The sequence below is a fragment of the Coturnix japonica genome, chromosome 3 (assembly GCF_054131305.1).
Source record: "Coturnix japonica strain WE chromosome 3, WE-NBRP24, whole genome shotgun sequence".
Lineage (NCBI taxonomy): Eukaryota > Metazoa > Chordata > Aves > Galliformes > Phasianidae > Coturnix > Coturnix japonica.
The window spans coordinates 39,393,498-39,418,053 of NC_140665.1; the positions used below are offsets into that span (position 1 = coordinate 39,393,498).

Consider the following 24,556-nt stretch of genomic DNA (forward strand, 5'->3'; position numbering starts at 1 on the left):
ATTTTGCTATTAGCTAATTTCCAAGACAGAAATACATCTACTTCAGCAAAGTACTTACCAGTACACAGAAAAACACATCTGACTTACGGTGCTGGCTTTTAACCATATGATCTATTGCTAATTCTGTAGATTTCTGGATGACATACTCTACAGCACTCATTATAATACAAAAAGGTTTCTTTAAAATGGCCATAGCCATAAGCATGTGTGCACTTTCAGAGAAAAAAAAGAAAAAAGAACATAACTAAATTAAACTAACAAACCAAAATTTCCACTCACCTCGGAGATATTTCACTTTGAGATACTCTGGGCTAGCCTTCTGGCCCGGCAGTGGGTCATTTAACATAACTTTAGTCTGAGCTTTAATGCCTTCATAAAACTGCCCCATTGCAACATGGCTGAGTCCTTTCATATACTGACATACTTCATTGTATGGTTCTAGCTGTAGACACCTCTAAGAGATAAAAGGAACAAAGCACCCTTAGATCAAGAATGAGAGAATGAGTATCTTCAAACATGCTAACTTGTTTGGTCAGACCTTCACTAATGAAAAGATCTGCTGATTATTAAGTTCCATATTACATCAAAATTTTCTTTCAAGAGATGCTGGTCATCAGATCCTTAAGAAAGGAAATTACTTTTAGCTTCACTAAAGCAAACAAAAGAAATTGCCAATGTAAATGCACTTTCTATCTCACGTCTGTTGTCATGAAAGTAGATCAAGTTTGCACTAATGGTAACAGTTTCACTAGTTTCATTCACCTAGGGAAAAAGCCCCATATTTCTGATGATAATAGTGATGGGATATTTTTGAATAGTTCAACATTTTTGCCATGTTATTTCTTCAATCAGTATCTTCCCTAGTTCATGCATTAGAACACTTCACTACATTAGTCAAATATTTACTATATATTAAACTCAGAGCAAGTTTATATTTAAACACTCAGTATTACCCTTTTGCTGACAGTTACATCTCTTTAGAAAAGCATATTTGCATTAAAAGCTTAAACATCTTTTCAATTACACCAGTATCCAAAAATTGCCTTAAAGAAGAGATACATATAACGGCTGACAAAGTGCTCCTCGGGATAAGCACAGCCAACTGTGTTTTGGGCTGCATTAAAAAAGGGGTGGCCAGCAGGGTGAGGGAGGTGATTGTCCCCCTCTACTCAGTTCTTGTGAGGCCCCATCTGGAGTACCAAGTCCAGGCCTGGGGCCCCCAGCACAGGAAGGATGTGGTGCTCTTGGAGCAGGTCCAGAGGAGGGCCACTAAGATGATCAGAGGGCTGGAGCACCTCTCCTACGAGGAAAGGTTGAGGGAACTGGGCTTGTTTAGCTCAGACAAGAGAAGGCTCCGGGGAGACCTCGCTATGGCCTTCCAGTACTTGAAAGGAGCATATATAAACAGGAGGGGGAACAGCTGCTCATAAGGGTGGACAACGACAGGACAAGTGAAAATAGTTTTAAACTGAGACAGGGGAGGTTTAGGTCTAACCTAAATTAGGAGAAATTTAGATTAGGAGAAAGTAAAACACTTCTTATTTGCTACTCCTTGTTAAAACTTTTAAAAAATGTATTAACTTAGGGTCTTCCACTGCATACCTTAAAATTCTTCAGTGCTTCATCTAAGCTCCCGTGATGATAAAGCATCATTCCTTTCAGCTGTAATGTTTGAACATGATTTTGATTTAGCAACAAAGCCTTCTGAAAGCTCTCTGTAGCAGCATCGAAGTTTCCAAGTTCCCTATGGAATTCCACAAAGTATAAAGTGAGGAATACAGAAAGAAAAAACAAACAAACAAAAAAGAGTTGCTTTCATGTGTCTGCAGGAGATATCATTAAAACGGCATGCAATGTCACTGGAAAATTTCCTTAAGAAATGCAATAATTCTACAACTGCTTTTTAGTGGCCAGAGCAAGGGGCCGAGGTGTGGAACAGGCCCCCCAGGGCAGTGGTCATGGCACTGAGCCTGCCAGCATTCAAGAAGCATCCGGACAACGCTCTCAGACATATGACCGACTTTTGGTTGGTCCTCTATAGAGCCAGGAGTTGGACTCAATGATTCTTACGGGTCCCTTCCAACTCGGGATATTCAATGATTCTACAACAAATGTAATCCACTGCTTTCAGTGAAAAATGCAAGTTCTGTATGCTGAAGGAAGCATACAGCCTGACAAAAAAGAACACACAATCACGTCAATAAGAATCTGTAATTAACACTTTTGTATCAACTCTGCTCAAATTAACTGTTGAGATAACTGATATAGGATCTAACAGACAACTACTGCTAAAAAAGCCATATTCACAGTGCAACGTGCTGTTCATAAATTTAAGTAGCACAGTGATCTCAGCAACTAATGAGCACAATAATGAAATATAAAAATATATTTTGTATTAAATGTTTCCATTGTTAAAGAAAACATCTGTGAGATATGATTTAGGTATGCTAAATACCTGCTATTCATCTAACCTTTGATCAGGAGCTCCTGGGAACTGAATTAAAATTACAAAGCAAACCTAGAAATAATCAGTATTGAACACCTGACATGCCATACTGGCCTGGGAAGCCACCAAATACACATACAGCTCTGCATGGATTTGTTAACAAATGTATGAAATTTAGGAGTGAATTTTAAATTATTACATAGAAGAAGAACTTATTTCTCACTGTCATTACCTGTAGGCTTGTCCTAGACTTTTATAGGCATCTATGAAGTCTGCTTTCTGTTTCAGAGCTTCTTTGAAAGATTCAATGGCTTCCTGTAAAGACATCAACCCAATATCAGCAGTTTCCTTGATTGCCTTCTAGCCCATTCAAGGAATCATTTAGCATTATTTCCTCTTAATTCCTTTCTCCTTTACAAACCCCTGGGGAGTTTCATGGAAAAAAATAAATGGGATAACATCATAGAGATCTTAGGGATTCCAAATATGAACATCTCTGAAAGCACCACATAAACGTCATCAATTATGTGTTTTATATTCATCCATATCCAGCAAGATCAGCAATACTTACACGTCATATCATAGAGCATTATATTGTTAGCAATGGGATCAAAAGCAACAGCATTTTCATTCAGCTTGTACTCTTATGCCTTAAAAAAAATCTTTATGTGAGAAAAATATAAAAGCATATCAACACCTAGCTTATTCTGTATAAATTATTATTTAATATTACTTTACCTTCAAAAGCCCTCTGTGAAAAAACGTTAAGCCTTTATAAAGCATAGCTATAGGCTGATTTTTGTTCAGTTCCAGTGAGTGCTGAAAATCTTCATGGGCCGTTGCATAATCCTACAATAAAGCACATTTCAGGTAACAGAGGAAAAATGCAAATAAATAGAGATACACATTTGTATCTTCATGAAATCAATGTGTAAATCAAATAGCATATCTCCAACGTGTAAGACAACTGGCAAACAACAAAACAGGGTATTAGAATTTTTGTATTAATTTACTTATTAAGATATACGGCAGTTACTGCATTGGCTATATCTTTTTTCCTTTTGAGACTGATATCTAAAATACTGCCTAAACATAGCAGTAGGTTATAAGTCAAAATTATACCTAGATCCAATTCTTCAAATGAACAAAATAATTAGAGATGTGCAGTTGAAGTAAACCATACACCTGCCCTCAGCATTAAATAGAAAAGCAAATGAAATCACTGAATAATACCTCTGAACTGCTGGCAAGTTAAAAAAAAATCAGGACTTTTGTTGCTTTATTTTCCTTTAAATACCAAAGATGCTTGCAAACAACAGTAACAACTGGTACTAAAAGCAAAACAGGACAGCAACAGAAACACCCACACAACCAAAACCAAACAGGATCCCCCAAATCTACTAACCTCAGATATGAAGTACAGGGTACCTCTGTGTCGGTAGAGCCGTGCAGATGGTTGTAACTGAATCGCTTTGGTGAGATCAGATAATGCTTCACTGATTCGTCCCAGTGGGGACAGTATCTAAGAGGCAAATAAATATATATGTTTCACTGCAATTTTTTTTTTTTTAATTTATTTATTTTAACTCTTATAAATGAAATGGAAAATCTGAAAGCATTTTCCCCCGGAATACAACTGTACTTCACCACCATCATCACCATTTGCAGAAATGTAGTGCTTCAAATAAAAATAAGTCAAAGAAAAATATTCTATTTCAAAGAATTCCAACATAATCAACTGGAAAAGTAATTAAGATGTTCTCATAATCCTTTTCAACAAGGGCAAAACATTCCACCCTACCACAGGTTGTTCCCTTTCCATTTAAACAAACATCTTTTATATAAATGTTACTATGAAATGTACTAGAAACAATTAAAAACACGATAATTATGACTTAGTATTTCATATCATGGCACTTAGAATTGATATGCATTATTTTGAGTTAAGCATACTCCTGAGTTAGATATCTTAACTTCCTGAAATCCATTTTCAATAGCTTAACTGGCTGAACAAAAACTATTTGCACCTCTGAATGACATTTTATTTATATTTATAAACAGAAAACCAAAGCATTTGATTAAAACTTCGTTCTTTATAAAGGTGGATATTTTCCCACCCTGGACTAACAATAAGCTGCAACATGCAGTGCTATTCCATTAGCTAACGTAATGTCATGTTTAAATTTAAAAGTAAACATGCCAAAAATCACAATGAAAATGCTATGTAACAGCAATGACTTCCAAAAGCATAAAAAGAGAAAAAAATGCTCACTTCTGCTCGCTGTTCAAATACTTCAGGATGATCCGGTTCTAGACTAATTACCCTACTAAGCTCAAAAAGAGCGAGTTCAGCATTTTTCATATCCTGAAATGAGAGAAAAACAAGGTAAACAACTTTGCATACTTAGAGTAGTACACACTGAAGACCAAATTCAAACTAATTTGGTAATGATGCCTTACACACCTTTGCTAACAATACAAAGATGCAGTACACCACAAATAACTGGAAAAACTCCTACATGTTAACAGAAACAAACTCTGCTTGTACATTTCAACTTTGTGTTGCCCTTCTAGTAGTTTATTTATGTAACTGAATCAACTTGGTGTTTACAGGTGCATAGTTATCCTTCTTGGGAGGAAAGGTGGATCAAGCTCTCACATGAAATCACAACAGTATTTTCATGAGTACCATTGATAACTTAATGGTAGGAGTTCCAGCAAATAGATTGATGGTCAATATCTAGTCTAAGTTTTTATATTTCCCTCAGTAGACTGTAGGATGGGAGATGTTACTTCACCTACACAATAAATTAATAAATAAAGGTTATATAGCAAGTTCTGAATTTCATTCACATTTTAAGGCAAAGAAGATTCCAAGGTGCTAATTAACACCTTCTTGTAACTCAACAGTATTGTTCAGAGAAGCCATCTTTTATAAAGGGAAACTGTCTAAACATCCAATATAACTCAGCAAACCACAGCAGGGTTAAAAAAATGCAGAACTGAGAGATATCCCACCAGCAACTGAAAAGAATTAAAGATCCTGCATGAATTAACTTCCAAGAACTTATTCAACTCTTCCTCCCTCTAGAACATCCAGAAACTACTCAATCACAAATTAATAGGCTACAGAAACTCAAGTTAATTTAAAACTTACTTTTGCTCAAGACATTTTTGAGCAGCTCTAAATAATTTTATTTCAAATCTTTCTGAACAAATTAAAAGAAATACAGATTTCATGAAGCGTGGCAACCAAGAAGCAATATAAAGCCTCCTGGACTGCAAGAGCTGATGATCGTTCCACATTGCAGTAAAACATCTTCATTTCTAAATACTGACAAGATACGAAACTAAATTCAGTTGGAGTTCAAAGAACTACCTCTTAGAAGATTTTGCCTGTTACCTTTTTAGTTAATGCCTCCCAGTGGATGTAGCTTCCAGCCTTCAGCCTTACTACTCACCACTCACAACCAGATCTATATTCTCCTTTGGCACTCTTGCTTCATATGTTGTATAAGTGTGGAAATAAAGCAAAGGCAACATACCCATGGGCCAAGTAGTACAGCCCATAGAATCAAGGATTCTATGAGAAGAGATCACTATGTTACAGAGTACTAACCAAGAGAAGGAGGTGGAACACTTCAGCACCACTACAGCAAGTCAGCACAAAACAATTCAGTACGTACCTATCAAACTAGCTCCTCCTCCTCCAACAGGCCTTCTTATAGATCAGATTCAAATAATTCATTAAATCTTACTTTAAATAATTATTTACTTACATGGAGTCCTTTTTTTCCATATGCTATCCCTCGTCCATAAATTGCACTAACCAGCTCTGGTTCTTCCTGTTAGATTGAAAACAAGCACAACAATCAGTTAAAAAATAAGCATTTCTCTTCAGAGTACGTTTAACTCCTGTAAACATTAACCAGTAAGCAATAAACAATCACCGTTGCCAGGCAAAGATACTAAGTTGATTGTATTACAACCTGTACCTTTATGCGCTCACAACTTCCTATTTAATTTACTGGAAATATTGAGGAATTTATTTGTCAGAAAAACAAGCTAAACATCTCAATTAATCTGATGAAAAAGAAGAGATTTCACATGAGAAATAATGCTTTTTACAGAGTTTTTTTTTTACATCAGTTTATAGCAAAAGCACTCGATAACAAGATATAGAAGAGATACATACTTTCATATTCCTTTCTTCTAGTCGCATTTACGATTTAGTTTTATAACACAAAAATAAATGAGTTTAGATTCTACTAGATTCTAGCAGGGAAAAATCTTGTCCAATAATATTTAATCCAATCATGGTTTCCCATTCAAATATGAAGAACAACAATTGCAAGAAGGCTTTCTGGGCACAATTACACCTATACTGCCATTTTTTCCCTAAAAGTCAGTCAGGAATCACCTACCATAACCACAAACAGGTACACAGCCATGCTACAGCAGTCTGCAGAATAGACCTGGTCTCATTTACCTGGGACAACTGCCAGGGAGCAAATTACTTCATTGACTAAACAACAGATAAGTGATACAACCAGTGCTGACAGTTTGCCAGACTTCAGCTGATTCCAAGTGTACAACTGCCAGTGTCAGCTTCAGGCAACTTTTCTACTTTTAATACAGTGACTAAACATGACTGTTTCGTTCTGTTAAGAATTCTAATACTTGCTTTATGTTTAAAATTATGGAAGACAAGAGCAACCAGTTTACATTCTCTGAGGCATCCAATCCATGACTTCAACCAAAACGTGTGCCTTACAAATCTACTCTATAATACATACATTTTTCATAGCAACTTTCTAGAGTTACTGTATCTTGCTTATCTTGACTCTTTTCATTCTTACTCATCAGAATTATAAAGTAGGAGGTGCTCTATAATTCCAGGATTTTAGAAGCACAATTTGTCATTAGAAATATAAGTAAATAAAATCATTCCTTATATCAGAAACAAACCAATGACAGACCTCTATATATCTGAGAAAAACAAAAAACTGCTCCAAACCTTTTTTGTCCTCTAATAAGCTTCCTACAATTACTTTGTTGAATTGCTACACTTCTGCTCAATTTAAGCATGAGCCATATGTGATTTGAATTGAAATACACAATACTATTTGTGCACTACCATCAGTTTAGAACAAAAACCAGGCACATGCTTCTAGTAGCCACAGGTTCTTAGCCATGCAAATACAGCAGTTCAAAATCAGCTTTAGGTGTTGGGCTTTTGTTATTTGTTTGTTTTCTTACGTGGCTACTTAGACTCATAGAAGATTCAGAATATCACTGAGAACATAACAGGATATTTGACACTAGCAATAAATGATCTCATTTAGTTTTCTCCTTATGTTACTAGTAACAACTGCAGCCCACCTACTCCCACACACATTCACACACACAGAAATTAAAAAGATCGCTGTCAACGTCCTAAGACAGAAACTAAAGGAACTTCAATTTTGCACGTGTCAGTTTCTGAAGGTGCCCTTTCTTCAAAAAGTCATAAAAACAGTATTCCTACAGGTGAGAAAAATAACCCCCCAAAGAGACACTGAACCGCCTCACTTTAAAAGCCTGTTTCTTTTTGGATGCAAAAAAAACCCAAACAAACCAAAAACAAACAAACAAACAAGAAACAAATAACAGAGCAATTGCTCTCACTTTAAGAACTTTAATTCTACACCTGTTGTGGTAAAAGCCATAAGTTGTAGTTATATATACTTAAGGAGTTCAAAAAGAAAGCTTACCTGCAGCATTGTTGAAAACTGTCGTATGGCTTCATCATACAAGCCGTTGCCAATCAACACGTAAGCGATTGCTAAAAAGAAGATACAAGTGATAAACATTGTATAAAGAAGATAAACATCAAAAAACAGTTGTTTTTAAAATATATTAAATACATCCAAACTGTGAGATGTATTAGTTCTTATATTGCACCGAAGAGGTAGACAGCCAAGGGTTTTCTAAACCATCATTAAAAATTGTTTTCTTTAACCATTACCTGCCATTTGTTAATTATTCAATTTGGACTACATTCATCAGAGTTGTTTTGGAGTTCTGTGTTTGCTTTATACCTCTCCTTTTTACAAGCTATACAGGAAAGAGTTCACGTTAGCTTCTGAAGTACTTGGCCATAGAAAAGACACCACGATTCCCATTGATGGCCCTAGATGACCCCTCAAGTTGTGAGCTTTTTTGACACCTCCATTAGAAAACATTTGATTTTACTCATTTGCACATTTTGCTCAACTTTACTAGCTCACAATTTTTTCCTTCACAAGAATTATATAGAAAAACTGAAGCAATTCTGTTGTTTTTATGCTGAGATTGAAAAGCACAATCTTTACCCATTTTAAGATATGAAAGGTTTAAAGTTCTTGCATCCTTCCTTTAGAGCAGAATCCAAGTATTCAACAAAGAAACAGACAACTACTTTTAAAAACATGTTCTGTGGAGGCCATCAAGGAGAGACTGGATCAGGCCCTGGGCAACCTGACTGAGCTGTGTATGCCCCCATTCATTGCTGGGGTGTTGAACTGGATGACCTTTAAAGGTCCCTTCCAACTCTAAGGATTCCATGATTCTAGAAGGACCCAGGCTCCTCAAGCTATGACAAACTTGACATAAATGGGCAGGTAGGTGCCAGCCTACAGGCCATACACAGAAATTGGGTCCTTCTGGCACAATCTCGAGAGTCCACAGAGCAGATAATAAAGACATCATTTTTTTCCTGCTGGATGGAAGTTCAGTATACCCTGAATGATTCTATGAGTATAGTCAGGTTTGCCAGATAAATGAAAAAGAGATGTAGCCCTCAAGTTTTGCTGGGTAAATCCTTGAAAGCAGAAGCAAGATTAACAAAAATCTACTTAATTATTCTTGCTTTCTTAGATAAATTAAGAGTAAAGTCACCCCTTGATGTTATACAAGATAGTCTGCTGTCTTCCTTGTAATACACTCTCAGTAATCTCTTTGCTCTCTCACAGTATCTCTGCTTCTGATGAGGATACACACTTTACACACTTGGAGAAACAGAGCAAGTCACTTCTTCCTCAAAGCTATTGAGAAAAGCATTCCTTATTGATTTATTTGAAATACCTCCATCTTCTGCAGCAAGTGCACTTTGAAAATAACATCAGCAAACATAGGATTGCTAAAGGACAAAAACTGCTACTGTGTTGAAGGAAAGAATGTATGAATCTATGCTTGACAGAAACCACATCCTACTGATAAATTTTTCAGGATGCTCAAATAGTTTTAGACACCAGTAATGACAGAAAACGGGAAGTAAAATACATTTTACACTGTGTAATAGGATTTAATCATGATTTTTTAACAACTTCATAAGCAGATGCGGTGAAGAATTCCAGTGATCAAAACAAGAGGGATTCTTGGGAAGACACCAAAGAAAACTCTCCAGGCTTTTTACGACCATTTTAAATTAATATATCATCTAGGAATGGTCAGCTTAGCTTCAAAACATTCAGTGCTAGCAATGAGCATGCAATTCACCTGCACAAACCATGTAAGACACCTTACCTAGTTCTTCATTTGTGTTGTCATTATCAGTAGCAAATGGAAATCTCTTCTGCTCTGCAAGCGACTTTGCTTGACTCTGTAAAACATCATGGTTTGTAGTGTTTAGCAAACAATGGTAAATAGTTTAACAGAAATTTAATAAAGAATGCTTTAAATCAAAACGTTAAGACCACTGTGACTAAGAACGAAAACAAATACTCTCCCAGTCTTCTGTAGGGAGAAAAACTGTTCTTCAGCAAGATTCTGCTGTCCTTTCTAACACAAGGCTAACCAAACGTTTCAGACGAAAGGCCCTTATCACATTTCAGTGGCGGCTGCAATTTCTGCACCACAACCAAGATGAAGTTTTAGACGTTTAACACGTCCCACTATCAGAGCAGTACATGTTAAGAAAATTCAGTATCATTTAATAAAAGCCTTCAAAACTGTTCTAAGAAGAACGGAAAAATGAATTTCTCTCACTGTTCAGTTCTCATCTTTTGCTCCATGTAAACTGCACCTATGCATCTTCTGCTTCACAGAAGACAGTCTAACACTTCAAACTTCAGAGAATGTTATCATCTCAATTTCTGAGAAGACTGAACTTTGTCCTTCTCCCTCTTTTTTGTTTTCTGGCTCCTTCACTCAAAAGAAATCCAATTACTTGTACCCATGACAGGTATTTCAATGACCTACGGGTGCAAAAGTAACCATCCTAAATCAAAAGGACACTTCCTGCCCTGTACACCCAATGAGAAGAAATCTTAGACCAACTCTTTTGAGTTTTAAACAACATTTTGTAGGGTACATAAGATCAGCAAAGCATTTTCTAAAAACTGTTTTTGTTGAAACAAGAGATGATGTGTGAGCTCAGATGTAACAGAGAGAATTAATACTCTACCCAGTGCAATGGAATTGAATAGCCCTTCTCGCATTAATTAAAAGTAATTAAGCAGAACGGATGAATAAGCCAGGCTCAACAGATATACCAGTCTACATTGCACAAGTATTCACAAACCACAAACCTCCAAAAACAATCCTTTTGCATCATCATTTGTCCTAAGGTAATTTCCAGAAAGCATGCTTCAGAAAGTTATTTTTGGTCTTTAACTCCCCGGAATGTGAAGGCGATACACACTTCAACAAACTCTGAATACAGTCACAAGTTAGATATTCTGCAGCTCTACGTGCAAAAAACTACAAGTCATTCTGCCTTTGACAAGCGATTGAGAATTTATCACTGCATCAGCTTCAAATTAAATGCATTGCGGGGTGACCTCATTGCAGCCTTTCAATACCTGAAGGGAACTTACTCCCAGGAGGGGAGTAAACTCTTTGAAAGGGCTGACAATAGCAGGTCTAGGGGAAATGGTTTTAAGTTAAAAGAGGAAAGATTTAGGTTGGGGGTTAGGGGGAAGTTCTTCACTAGGAGAGTGGTTAGGCCCTGGAACAGGCTGCCCAGGGAGGTTGTGGATGCCCCGTCCTTGGAGGTGTTCAAGGCCAGGTTGGACGGGGCCCTGGGCAACCTGATCTAGTAAAGGTGTATGTTTGGTGGCCCTGCCAGGCAGGGGGGTTGGAACTACATGATCCTTGAGGTCCCTTCCAACCCGGGTCATTCTGTGATTCTGTGTGTGATTCTGTATTCTTGATCTCTTAAAACAAACAAATAAAAACTACCCTCAAAAAATATTTTTTGAAACTAGGAAACTTACAACAAATTAACATACATTTCATTGTCTTAGAAAGAACTGCTGGTACTCCAAGACTAGACAGATCTGACCAGCTTCAATTAATATAAACCACTGGGAGCCCTAGAGACTCATGATGGAGTACTATGAAGCCATTCTTTAATGACCAACTTTAGTAGGTCCATACTTGAGCTTTTGGGGACATACGTCTATTGATTAACACATTCTACTTACAGTTATTGGATTAATTCAAACTAGTCATGCAGTTCAAGTCAGTTCAACAGTCTATTTAAAATTGATTTATACATTACATTCTTGATAGCATACCAGAATTTTTTCTGTGTTGAGAGAAAGCACAGACTCACAAGACGAAGAGCTTCTTAAATCACAGTCTGATTCCTGGAAGTGTAAAAATGATGAATCTAGGGGAAAAGAGAGGTAGTTAATACCTGAAGAATTCAGACGTGCTCCACTACCACATTTTCCTTATGTTCACTACTTCTGTTTATGCTACTGACTAAAAATAGATGGGGGGAAAAAGTTTGAAAAGTCAGGTAAGGAATAAAAGGGAAAGAAACTGGAAACAGGAGACATATCCCCATTTGATATGGTGATGCTGATCTCTGGTCCAAGAAATTGAATCTCAAATCATCATTCCAATTCCATTCAAACCTAGAAATGATAGTTTCCAGAAAGAAAGAGCTGCTGCTGGGAGGTTTCAGCTCTGCCTCATTCTTTAATATCAGTCAGAACTCTCCTTTCTGGTGTCATACACAGCTTCATCATTAATACATGAGTTGCACCATATCGGTGTTCTAAGTCAGTGACAACTAGCAACCATCCATCAGGCCCGTTGAGCAAACTTGCTTCTCAAGTCAAAATGAAAAGATGCAGATGTGGCTTACAACCTCCACAACTGTTTCCTATTACAAGGCATAGGGGGAAAGGAACCTTCAGCCCCTGTCTTTGTCTGCGGGTTAGGTAAACTCACAGCTGTACAACACTGTCTGCTTGACAATGTAAAGCACAAACAGCAAAGAAAGTAGCCCAGATCTTGTGGCTGCAAGAGAAACACTGTGAGATGACAAGGCTCTCGGCTTCTGGGAAAAGAGAACTAAAGCAATGGTTGAAAGCTTAATGGGACTTTTAAACTGGCTGTTTGCTTAGCAGCAAGATTTAAGTACCAGCATACCAGCCCACTCCTTGCTAGCTGAGGGTTAGTGTGCTGGTTTTTAATTGCCAGCTATGTGACTAGCAGCAAATGCCAAAAGCAAAGGCAGGAGATGATGGAAGCAGAGCACCACAGATCGATCCCAGTTACTCTGAGCTCTCTCTTTAAAAGCATCCTCTACCAAACCAAACCCTAACCTTCCACACACATCGCCAGCAGAGCCAGTCACCTGTGCCTCACTAAGAAAGGCCATAAAGTGCTTTGCTATTTATTAACTCGTACCTAACGCTGATTTTATCTTAACATCGGGTGAAAGTCTTTTCAGGTCTGTGCTGAAGTGTGAGCGAACTGAGGTCAGCCGAGAAGCTTTAGCTACCTAACCTGGAGTTCCTGTAATGGAACTCTTGGCCCTGTATCACAGAATCACAGAATTATCAAGGTTGGAAAAGACCTAGAAGATCATCTAGTCCAACCATTACCAATACTTCCCGGCTAAATCACGTTCCTCAACACAACATCCAAACGTTTCTTGAACACTCCCATGGTCGGTGTCTCCACCACCTCCCTGGGCAGTGCATTCCAATGCCTGACTACCCCTTCTGAGAAGTAATACTTCCTAATGTCCAGCCTGAATCTCCCCTGGCACAGCTTAAAACCATTCCCTCTAGTTCTATCACTGATTACACGAGAGAAGAGGCCAACCCCCAGCTCACTACAACCCCCCTTCAGGAAGTTATAGAGAGCAATAAGGTCTCCCCCGAGCCTCCTCTTCTCCATGCTGTGTATATAGGCAGCACAGACCCAGCAGGCCCCAACATCCCCCCGTGGCCGCAGTGCCGAGCGGAGCCCCGCGCTGACTGCCGGCCTCCTGCCGACTCACCGCACTCAGCCGAGTACTGCTCTGCCCACTCCCCCGCCGAGCCGCAGCCCCCCGCCAGGCCCTGTCGCTGCCGGTGCAGCTCCTGTTTGAGCAGGGACAGGGTCGGGTACTGCTCGGTCAGAGCCCCCGCCACCCGCACCAAGGCCAGGCCCAGCACCAACAGCGGCGCCCACAACCACCTCTCAGAGCACAGCCCGCCGGCAGCTGCCATCTTCGCGCGGCGCATGCGCAACGCTCCTACACCGCGCCCAGGGAGAAGAGCACCGCCCCGCGGGAGGAGATGGGGGGGAGCGGAGCGTCACCGCGCTGCCCCATGGGATATGTAGTCCTGCAGCCGAGCCCCCTCACTGCCGAGGGGCGGGAGAAAACATCAACTCCCGGCATGCACCGCGCTCCTTCTTCCGCCTCTGAATGGAAGTGCCGGCAGGTGAGCCGTGTTGTTGGTGTCATGGCGGAGCGTGGGGCTTATCGCTGTGTGGAGTGCAGCAGGGAAGCGGGGGAGCTGTACCGCGACTACCGGCACGGGGTGCTCCGCATCGCCGTCTGTGTGAGTCGGGAGGGAGCGGGGAACACAGGACACGGGGAAATGGTTTTAAGTTAAAAGAGGGAAGATTTAGGTTGGATGTTAGGGGGAAGTTCTTCACTAGGAGAGTGGTTAGGCCCTGGAACAGGCTGCCCAGGGAGGTTGTGGATGCCCCGTCCTTGGAGGTGTTCAAGACCAGGTTGGACGGGGCCCTGGGCAACCTGGTCTAGTAAATGTGTATGTTTGGTGGCCCTGCCAGGCAGGGGGGTTGGAACTACATGATCCTTGAGGTCCCTTCCAACACGGGTCATTCAAAGGGCTGGAACACCTCTCCTGTGAGGGAAGGTTGAGGGAATTGGGCTTGTTTAGCTTAGAGAAGGCTCCGGGGAGACCTCATTGCAGTCTTCCAGTACTTGAAGGGAGCATTTAAACAGGTGGGGGAACACTGGTTTATGAGGGTGCATAGTGACAGGACAATGGGGAATGGTTTTAAACTGAGACAGAGGAGGTTTAGGTTAGATATTAGGAGGAAGTTTTTCACCCAGACGGTGGTGAATCACTGGAACAGGTTGCCCAGGGAGGTCGTGGCTGCCCCATCCCTGGAGGCATTCAAGGCCAGGCTGGATGTGGCTCTGGGCAGCCTGGTCTGGTGGTTGGCGACCCTGCACATAGCAGGGGGTTGAAACTAGATGGTTGTTATGGTCCTTTTCAACCCAGCCCATTCTATGATTCTATGATGACTCTTGCTTTCTTTTCTTTCTAATTCTTGTTGTTTTGTGACTTTCAGAAATCGTGCCAGAAACCTGTGGATAAATACATTGAGTATGATCCTGTTATCATCTTGATTAATGCTATTTTATGTAAAGCACAAGCATACAGACACATTCTTTTCAATACAAAGATAAATGTAAGTTGCTATGCCCCTACTGTGTGAATTTTTAGGTTAAAGGTAATACTTGGGTTTGATGCATTAGTTGGAATAGGTGTGAAATTCGGAGTCTATTCCCTTCTGCAGATACTAGCAAGTTTTGTTCTCAGATTAAGGGTCCAGTGTTGTGAATAGAAGACACAAAGTCTTAAAGGACAGTTCTATTAGCATGGTTTTGTTTTTAAATCCCTAATTGAAACAGCTTTCTCAGTTAAAAAAAATAAAGTAGAAAACAGGCCTTATGAACTACGGTTATGTACTTTCTTCCATGCAGTTTTCTATATCCTCTAATTTTCCTATCTTGTTAATTGATGTTTAAAAGATTATTTGCTAAACTAGTGATGCATAATGAATAATTTGTTTGTATTTCTAAACAGATAATAAAATCCTCCTGAGGCTGTTTCTTTAGAGATATAGGGGTGTATTTGAAATACTTATTTAATATTGGTGCTTAATTTATGTTTTTGTTATTCTTTCATTTTGCAGTTTCATGGGAAGCTCTACATATTTTGTTTGCTCTGTGAAGCTTATCTCAGGTGGCTGCAACTCCAGGATTCCAGCCAAAGTACGGATCCTGATGACTTAATCAGATACGCCAAGGAATGGGATTTCTATAGAATGTTTGGTATAGCTTCTTTAGGTAAGAACAATAATTATTTCATGTAACTATCAAATGTTGGAGGCAGGGAGAGTTTTTGTTTTATTTTGGTTAAGGCTTTTATTCTCTTTTTTTTCCCCAGGTGATATTCTTTAAATCAAGCATGCAGACAAAAATTAATATTTCCCTTAGACACTGAAAATGTAACTGTTTATTTGTTAATGTTGCTATAGTGGGTTTTCATTATGTGTCAGCAAAAATGTTGGAAATTTTTTTTTAGTAGTAATTCAGTTATTACTGCTGTCACAAGAGTGCTCTGATGTCTGTTTAAGTTCCAGTGTTATACAGGGAGAAGATTGCAAGAATACATCCATTATATTTTTCCCTTAGTATTCCTCCTTATGTTGCATGAAGGAGTTCGTTGCTGGTGACCTTTTCAGAAGGGAAATGCACTGATGACTCTGTTCTACTGGCTCACAGACAATTAGAAATAGGAGATGCAAATCATGTTCGTGTTTGCATGTATCTTTTAAATAGCAGTAGCCCCGGTGCATTTGAGATGTGCCATTTCACTATAAGGTATCAAAAATTACTTGATTTTGGTGCTTCATTTTCTCTTTTCAATTTCTCTTATTGTCTCTTAGAACAAACTTCATTTTTGGTTGGCATCTTTATTGCCTTGTGGTGGAGGAGACCCAAGATGCTAAAAACAAAGTCTGACTTCATTTTACTTCTCAAGGCACTGCTGTTGTCCAGCTATGGAAAGCTTTTGCTAATTCCAGCTGTTATTTGGGAACATGACTACACACCTTTGTGCCTTGTGTTTATAAAAGTATTTGTTTTGATATCAAACTCTCAGGCAATTAGAGGTACGTTCTTGCTTTGTTACTGTATTATTTGTATAGAATGTGTGAGAAAATGCAGCTGCTAGATCAGTCATTTCTACTGTTACATGTTTTAATCAATATGAGATGTGTGATTGAAAAAGCTCTAGCCTAACATGATGGTATTTATATTTCATATAAAGTGAATGAAAAGAAAAAACAACTTACCATCATTTCTTTCTATATGCTTTATTAAAGCCATCGGATCCATCAGTTGTAGTTTGAGAGACTTCAGTGTGGATCATCAAAACACAGAATAGAATTATTTGTGTGTCTGGAAGATGAATGTCTTGTGTTAATTTTATGCATGGCTTTGGGAAGCAGGTGTTAACAGATCTGTTTGATTTCATAGGCATACAGATTAGTATGAATTCTCACATTGTTTCTGTGATCTTAGATGGAAATCCATGGACTTGTTTTTTGTTTTCTTTTGCAGTTACGTTGAACTTGAACCGAATGTTCCCTTGGTTGGCTATTTTCTTTGGATTCATTTTGGAAAATGGTGTGGTCTGTTTGGTCCAGAAAATGGGATGGGATGTTTGAAATATCAGCTCAGACCTAAGGAAATATGAACAGGATGATGATGATTTTCAAATGAAGAGGGTCATAGAATATCCTGAGTTGGAAGGGGCCCGCAGTCCAATTCCTGGCTCCACACAGCACTACCCAAAATTCAAACCTTATGTCTGAGAGTGCTGTCCAAATGCTTCTTGAATTCTGGCAGTCTGGGGCCATTACCACTGCCCTGGAGAGACTTGCAGTGCTTGACTTACCCTCTGTTGAAGAACCACACAGTTCCATGCTGCTCCCTCAGGTCCTGTTGCTGTCTCCAGAGAGAAGAGATTAGCCTGCACCTCTGCTCCCCTTGTCTAAGCAAGATCTGTGCCAGCAGGCTCTGAAGACACTGTTTTTATAGTGATAATGAAGATGATCAGTAATAAAAATTTTAGTAGACAGTTTGAGGATGAGCTAAAGTGAGAAGAACTTGGAAGTTTGGCTTTTGAACGTGATGAGCAATGAAACTTCCGCCTTAGCTTATTTTTCTATAAAAAATATGAACATTTTCACTATCCTAATAGCTTTATAAATCTGGCTGTGTAAGTGACTGAAATAAAGAAGGTATGCTAGAAAAATGTCAGCGCTGTTAGCAATCACTGCATTTTGGCAGAAAGAGGGGGATAAATTGTTCCCTTAGAAGGAAGGAAAAGAATTAGTGGAAAAAATGTAAGAGCCAAAATTGATATTTTTACAAAAGCAGATTTCAGAGAAAAATGAACATGTGCAAACAGATTTTTTTAATAGAAAAGGCAAATATTACAGATTGAAAGTAGAATGGAAAAAATAAGTTCCATTCTTTGGATTGTTTATTATAAATGCTCCAGAATAATGAAATCTAGAGTAATCTCTAAGAAGTACAGTTGTAACTGGCTTAGAATTGGATGTGATTTTATAAAAAGTGAAATGTAAGTCGACTCAGCAATGAGCTTTTAACAAGGAGACACTTCAGAAAGTTCTTCACTTTTTTTCCTTTACAGACGAGGAGAGGGATTGATGGCCCACCAAGGAAGGAGCTGGCAGAATTGATTTTCTCAAGGCAGTAGTTAGGACACTGACCTACTCTTCTACAGACCTGTTTTCATTGTGCTTCAGTCAGTGTTTAATTTTCCCACTACAGATTTAGAAGGCTGTACTGTCTACAGGTACTATTTAGCTTCTTCATTTTTCTCAGGTACAGTCTCCTATCTACCTTTTGCAAAATGCATTAGTTAAAATTTTGCAACATCTTCCAAGTTAATTACAAACAGGTTTAGGGTAGGTCTAGATTACGATCACAGAAGACATCAGACATTAAAACTCTTGCAACTACGCGAGTGTTAAGTTACTCTGTTAGAAAAACAAAGGATTGCTAATTGTTTTTCAATAGATCAGAAGCCAACACCACGTATGTACCACTTGTTAAAATAGGCACCTTTCTGAGCTTGTGATATGGCCAGAGAAAGATAAAAAACAAACAAAAAAATCACCCAAGCCCTGAAAAATAAAGTGCAACCCCATTTAAATGCACAAAACAAGTCAACACCAAAACTGTTCCAGTAAGCACATAGTTGTGAGGGTGTATGAGGGATCCACCTTGCTGTAGCAACTTTGGCAACGTGGTATCTAGAACATGCTTTGCATAATTAGATTTGGAGAGGTACTCCTCCCCCATGACCTTTTTAAAAACAGTACATTGCTGATGGTGCTTTGAAGAGCTTGTCTTCCTACACTGGCAGACACATCACTGCAACACATGCTGCAGTTTGAGAAGGTGCAATGGGAAAGTGCAGGAAATATTTTATAAAAGCTTCATGGATACAAGTTTGGCCTGCTTTCATTTTCTTCCTTCACCTTCTGCCCATAGCGAAAGGGGGGATATGGTTCTGCTGCAGCAGAGAAGGCAACAAGAATATGCACTAGGAAAATGCTGGTGTCCACTGAGTCAAACCCTATTTGTTATTGTAACACTCATGCAATATTTTCCAGCTTTCTGTACATACAAGGAAAAGATATTACATGTAATGTAAATATTACCAGTTCAGAAGCAAAATATATAAATAAAATGTATATAAATTAGAAGGGAACAATCTTCTTAAGTTTATTCAGAATTAAAAAATAACTTATTTTGGGACGCTTTCTGAGTTTTATTTAGTAGACCTAAAATGGAAGTGAACACTTCCAAAGTGCTTCTATCTTCTGTCACACAGGCTGATAATGTCTCAGCTTTGCACTCTGCAATGCTCTCAGGAGCCACCATCATTCTTATGCAAGTTTGAGGAAGAAGGAAAAATTAATTGCTGCACAGCTGTGGACAAAAGTAGGTGTTGTACGTGCTTTTGGTCTTTCAGAGGCATCATTATTTAGTCATGCAGGGCATGCCTTGTGTGATTTTACGGCTACTAATGTACTAGAGCTAATGTGACAAGTGCACTAATACTCCGTGAATCTAGTAGGAACGTGAGGATTCTTTCCCCCTCGTGTGTGTTGACCAATGACAGTGTGTGTTGAGGACTGTGTTTTTTATGCATTTGGGAAAGGGTCCCATATGGTGCTTCAGAGAAAACCTAGACTATTTTAAGGTCCTGTCTGCTTAAAACAGTCATGTCCCTCTCACATTTATTCTTTTCTGTCTTTTGATCTCATCTTCCTTTCATTTATTTTTGTAATGAAATAGTCATCTGTGCTAGAAAATGTATTAGAGAAATGAATTGTTTTGCTCAGAGCCCAGTAGCTTATTGTGGCCTACAGGAGAAGGAAACAAGTCCAGAATTGTCAGATGAAGTGTACAAAACAAACAATGATGTTCTTTAGACCTGGGTTGTGCCAACGTTTAGTGATTATGCTGTGAACTTTAACTGAGTCCATAGGTCAAGTATTTAGAAATTATACGACAGTAGAGAACTGGAGTAAAAGTTAAATAGTTAAAAGGATGTAGATGGCAGGCAGAATTGAGAAGATCATTTAGAAAAAAAGGAGGGTTGGGTTTAATCTTAAGAAATGTTAATGCAAGAGAAGACTGAGCTATTATGGATGGAGTATAAAACAGTATGAGTATGTGATTAAGCAAACAAACATCATACTCCTCAATATTTCCAAGGATTTTTCAGAAACTCTGGAATGAATGGAGAATCAGCGCTGTTGCACAGCCCTTCTTGTTCACAGCAATAAGTGTTGCCTTAGGTCTCACTGGTGAAGAGTAGGCTACTACCCTTGTGACCTCATTCAAGCATAGACAAGTGAGTCCTGTCTTACACAACCAGCCCTATCTCCAGCGCACAAGCTGCCGTTTGTTATCCCAGTATTCATAAAACTGAAAGTAAGATATCCATCTGCACTGGAAAACTATTAGCAGCTGATTTCTGTTAAAACAAGAAAGCTATTGTTTTTTTTCAGGAACTTGCATTTTCCCGATCCAGTTCTCACCCAAGGAAGTAATAGTAAGCGCTGCAGTGCCATCTGGAGTTTAAGAGTAAAGCACTGTTGTTTCCAAAACTGGAAGGAACATAAAAGCACTGTTAGTACATAATCTTTCATTATTTTTCATTCTGTAATATCTCCAACCTTCTAAATAAAACTATTACTCATTTTCAGTTTGGAGAAATGATTAAATGAACTCAGTGATCAGCCCACAAATTAATTGTTTCCCTGCTTTGTAACAGAGTTAATTCACAGATTCACCAGGAAAACTAGGAAATGCAATTTACTTTAGTATCACAGAATCACAGAATGACCCGGGTTGGAAGGGACCTCAAGGATCATGTAGTTCCAACCCCCCTGCCTGGCAGGGCCACCAAACATACACATTTACTAGATCAGGTTGCCCAGGGCCCCGTCCAACCTGGCCTTGAACACCTCCAAGGACGGGGCATCCACAACCTCCCTGGGCAGCCTGTTCCAGGGCCTAACCACTCTCCTAGTGAAGAACTTCCCCCTAACATCCAACCTAAATCTTCCCTCTTTCAACTTAAAACCATTTCCCTGTGACTTCAACGCTGAAAGTCAATAGGAATTTTGTCACTGAATTAATTTGAAGCTGAGGTTGCCCCAGTTAGAATTTGCAGGAAGGAGTATATAACAAGATTTCATTATCCTCTCCTCATTTATAATGCTGTTCTGACCTTCTGAGTCTTTCCGGTAATGCTTACTGTATTATGGAGGTGGCTGGAAAGAAGACCTGAAATTGAAGAGTTCTGTAAAATCTTTTCTGTAAATATGGTCTCCTGTATATGTAAAGCTCTTTTGAACATTGTATGAATAGACAGCAGGAATACAAAGCAAATCCTACCTAGCAAATACTGCCAGTTATATTTTAATTGCTTTTCATGAGGATTATAGACTTAATTATATATATATATATATATAATTTCTGTGTATAACTAGTTTCAATTCCTTTACATAATGTAAGAGTGTGAACTCATATAGTTTTTATATGTGCTGGCTGTAAGTCCATATGACCCCCATATTTTCTTATCATCTCTTAACTAACTAATTTTGAATACATTTTTAGGGAAAAGATTTGTCCACAAGATGCACAGCAATGCATGCCACATCTATGCATGTGAGCAGAGGAGTAGGGATATGAATTAAAGTCTGAATGCTTATAATGAATATGAGACTGACTACAGCTGTGACCTTGTGTTGCTTTATGTATGTATGTATCTCCGTCAAATGATTTCACCTCCATCATCACAGGATTTGGGGAAGGATTAATTTGTTGTTGTCTGCTTAAAAAGATGAAAAGCTTTCAGTCCTCACAGCTGCAGGTTTCTGGGAGTCAGTCAACACCATGAATGTCAGATATTGAAACAGACATGCCAGGAGCTATAGAATGCGAATATCAAAGTTGACACGTTCAAAGAATTCTCCTTTGTTATGTTAAAGGGGGCCTTAATTCTGAGCCTTGCTGACCAACAGTTGAATAGTGTACATGTTTGCAGACTTTTAGGGGTATATACTACAAATCATTAATCCTTTATAAGAAAGTTTTTGTACCTGTGTGTGCCAAAATAAATCTGAAATTCAGTAAAATCAAAGGGTTGGGAGCTAACACATTAACTGATCTTACTTCCAGCTATCTGAAAGGAACATTTACTTGGCAGCTTGATTCTTTGAGGTGGAAAGGACAGGTATGTCTTGCATAAAAATTGTTTTTTGAAAATAAAATATTACTATTATTATTATTGTTTTTTTTAATTAATCTGGTAGCATTGTATACATTGAAAGAAGAAAGCAAAATGTTGATACAGCAACACTTCTACTCATCTTACATCCTTTTCTTATAACCATTAATTCACTCTGCTTGTAAGCATCCATAAAGGTTTTATAGCCATTTATAGCCATTTCCTGCCATGGACGCCTGTAGCCCATCTGATGCTGTCAGACATGCATCACTGTTGAACTTTGATCCTTTCTTTAGTCTCTCAGTTTGCTTCTAGTATAAGGTTTGGTTCTAACCTTCAAAGCCATTGATGCGCCCTGTCTTGGCTACAGCAGAGGTAGATAGCATCTTTTTCTCTCAATAGGACCACAGCATTCTTTTAATCAACAGAAATCAAAAGCCAACAGTAATGCTATAATAACTACCTAGGAAGAAGAGAACATCGACTGTATAAATAAATGACGTGTACCAGAATCAGGAAAAATGGCTTGGACTTTTCAGGTATAAGTATATACATCATTTTGAGCATAATGCTGATGAGCTCTTTCAATACCAAGGGTCTCAGCTGAAAAATAAGACAATGCTGATAAATGAAGTATTTGTTCAGCAAGTGTAAACAGATTAAAAACAACTTCTTGATAAAACAGCATCAAAAAATGTATACAGATCATTTCTGCCTTCCCTCATTGTTACCTATCTGCTTTCATTAAATACAAATGCCAGCATGGTGATGTTAATCTAGTTCAGCTGCAGGAGCTCTTTGATATTAAGTTCAGAGAGGCTTTTAATCCTTTATGTTCTGTCCTGATGGAGGACAGCAAAACAGGAAGTTCTCATGCACAGCTCCTTCCTCTTTATAATGGCAGAGTGGAAGATAGCCATCTGCAATTTCATGCCATTAGACTGAAAAGTGCTGGCTCCTCTCAACTCCTCGCAACAGCTGTTCCTGAGTGCGCAGCTTTGTCCTGAGCAGGCAGCTGGCTCTGCTGCTATTGGTGGGAAGTGATCTGTTTGCACAGAATGAGGGCTAAAGGGAACCCAGAAATGATCTGGTCCTTCCTCTATCCGTGAGGCCAGACCGTCACTTTGGACAGCTGTTACGACTGTCAGCCAGAGATCCTGCCTGTGAGACCCAAGTTAAGCTGTCTATCCTAAGTTAGGAGACCTGTTAAATTTCGTTGTGTGCAGTGGCGTTTTGATGACCAGTTGTTTCTCAGCCTTTAAACTATGTCAATTTATTCAAACAACATGATTTCGTGAAAATGTAAGATTTTACACAAGGAATTCATTGTGAAGATGGTGGCTTGATTTTTACTAACGCAGCTTCCTCTTTTTATTTTCCAGTTGCATTCTTTAAAGTCTCCTCTAGCCTCCTGCAACAGCTTTACTAGGACAGAAACATTAAGATCTATCACTTGGATTCCTCAGCTGTACAGCTGCCATGTATGCAGGACTTTAAATAAGGTAGTCTGTACTCTTTTAAAATCTACTATGGAATCCAGATATTTACATTGGGTTACACACAGTTAAGTTGAAACAAAAATATGATCACTGCACTAGAGCATCTATTTTAGTATGGAATGCAAGGATTGGACATGGTGAATTGGGATCTCTGTTTCAGGATAAATAATGCATCTGTACAAACTCCCTTTTGATTTGCAAAAGAATTGCAGTACAAGTCTCTATAGCCAGCACACTTTTAAACGGATTCTCTTACAAATTAACATCTACAGTGAGATATGCGTGACTTCTCTAATACTGTTTGACGTATTTGTCTACACACCTGCATTGAACAGCAGAGAAAAGATTTTTATCCTCTATGAGAAGTTATATTCATGCAGTAGAACAATTCACCATTTGCCACATAAACAGAAAGGACTTTGTGAATGACTGGCTAGCGATAAGTGGCACAGGGAAAAGAAGTCGCATTGTGTGATCACAGAAAGATGAGACAAACCTATTTACATATGAAAACTCAGACCTTAAGCAAATCCTACAGAAGAGGGCATGAGGCAAGATAAACGAAATACATAAAACAGATGGGAGATTTCCTTCCCCTACCACCCCAGAGATTACCACAAGTTTCTACCACGCTCATTTATCATTAGATTTTAATCCTTGGTGCAAGTGCAATGGTTGACCTCAAAATACACTGGAGCTCTGTTCATTCTCTGTTCTTCCTCGTCAAATAAAGCACACAAAGTGGTATAAATAAAATA

General features: G+C 38.8%; 2 protein-coding genes across 7 annotated transcripts in view; one reads left to right on the forward strand and one right to left on the reverse strand.

Annotated features, from left to right (window-relative positions):
• TTC13 (tetratricopeptide repeat domain 13) overlaps positions 1-13,942 on the reverse strand; it is a 32,164-nt gene extending 18,222 nt beyond the window's left edge. For 5 of the 6 annotated variants that reach the window (XR_014943930.1, XR_014943931.1, XR_014943932.1 and 2 more), the window contains exons 1-11: positions 13,710-13,942; positions 11,986-12,080; positions 9,992-10,067; positions 8,200-8,270; positions 6,226-6,291; positions 4,719-4,811; positions 3,852-3,968; positions 3,185-3,295; positions 2,679-2,761; positions 1,603-1,744; positions 280-454 (exon numbers count right to left, since the gene is read on the reverse strand). Coding sequence is in view for 3 of the 6 variants with exons in the window: in XM_015857926.3 (XP_015713412.2) it covers positions 280-454; positions 1,603-1,744; positions 2,679-2,761; positions 3,185-3,295; positions 3,852-3,968; positions 4,719-4,811; positions 6,226-6,291; positions 8,200-8,270; positions 9,992-10,067; positions 11,986-12,080; positions 13,710-13,935 (1,255 nt within the window). In the remaining 3 variants the exon portion in view is untranslated. The remainder of the gene's footprint in view (positions 1-279; positions 455-1,602; positions 1,745-2,678; positions 2,762-3,184; positions 3,296-3,851; positions 3,969-4,718; positions 4,812-6,225; positions 6,292-8,199; positions 8,271-9,991; positions 10,068-11,985; positions 12,081-13,709) is intronic. The other variant, XM_015857927.3, reaches the window with a different exon arrangement.
• Positions 13,943-14,112: 170 nt separating this feature from the next.
• ARV1 (ARV1 fatty acid homeostasis modulator) lies at positions 14,113-19,311 on the forward strand. Its single transcript, XM_015857949.2, has 5 exons — positions 14,113-14,256; positions 15,020-15,139; positions 15,647-15,800; positions 16,403-16,627; positions 17,079-19,311. The coding sequence occupies exons 1-5, from the start codon at positions 14,158-14,160 to the stop codon at positions 17,183-17,185; spliced, it is 705 nt and encodes a 234-aa protein (XP_015713435.2). The 5' UTR covers positions 14,113-14,157; the 3' UTR covers positions 17,186-19,311.
• The last annotated feature ends 5,245 nt before the right edge of the window (positions 19,312-24,556 follow it).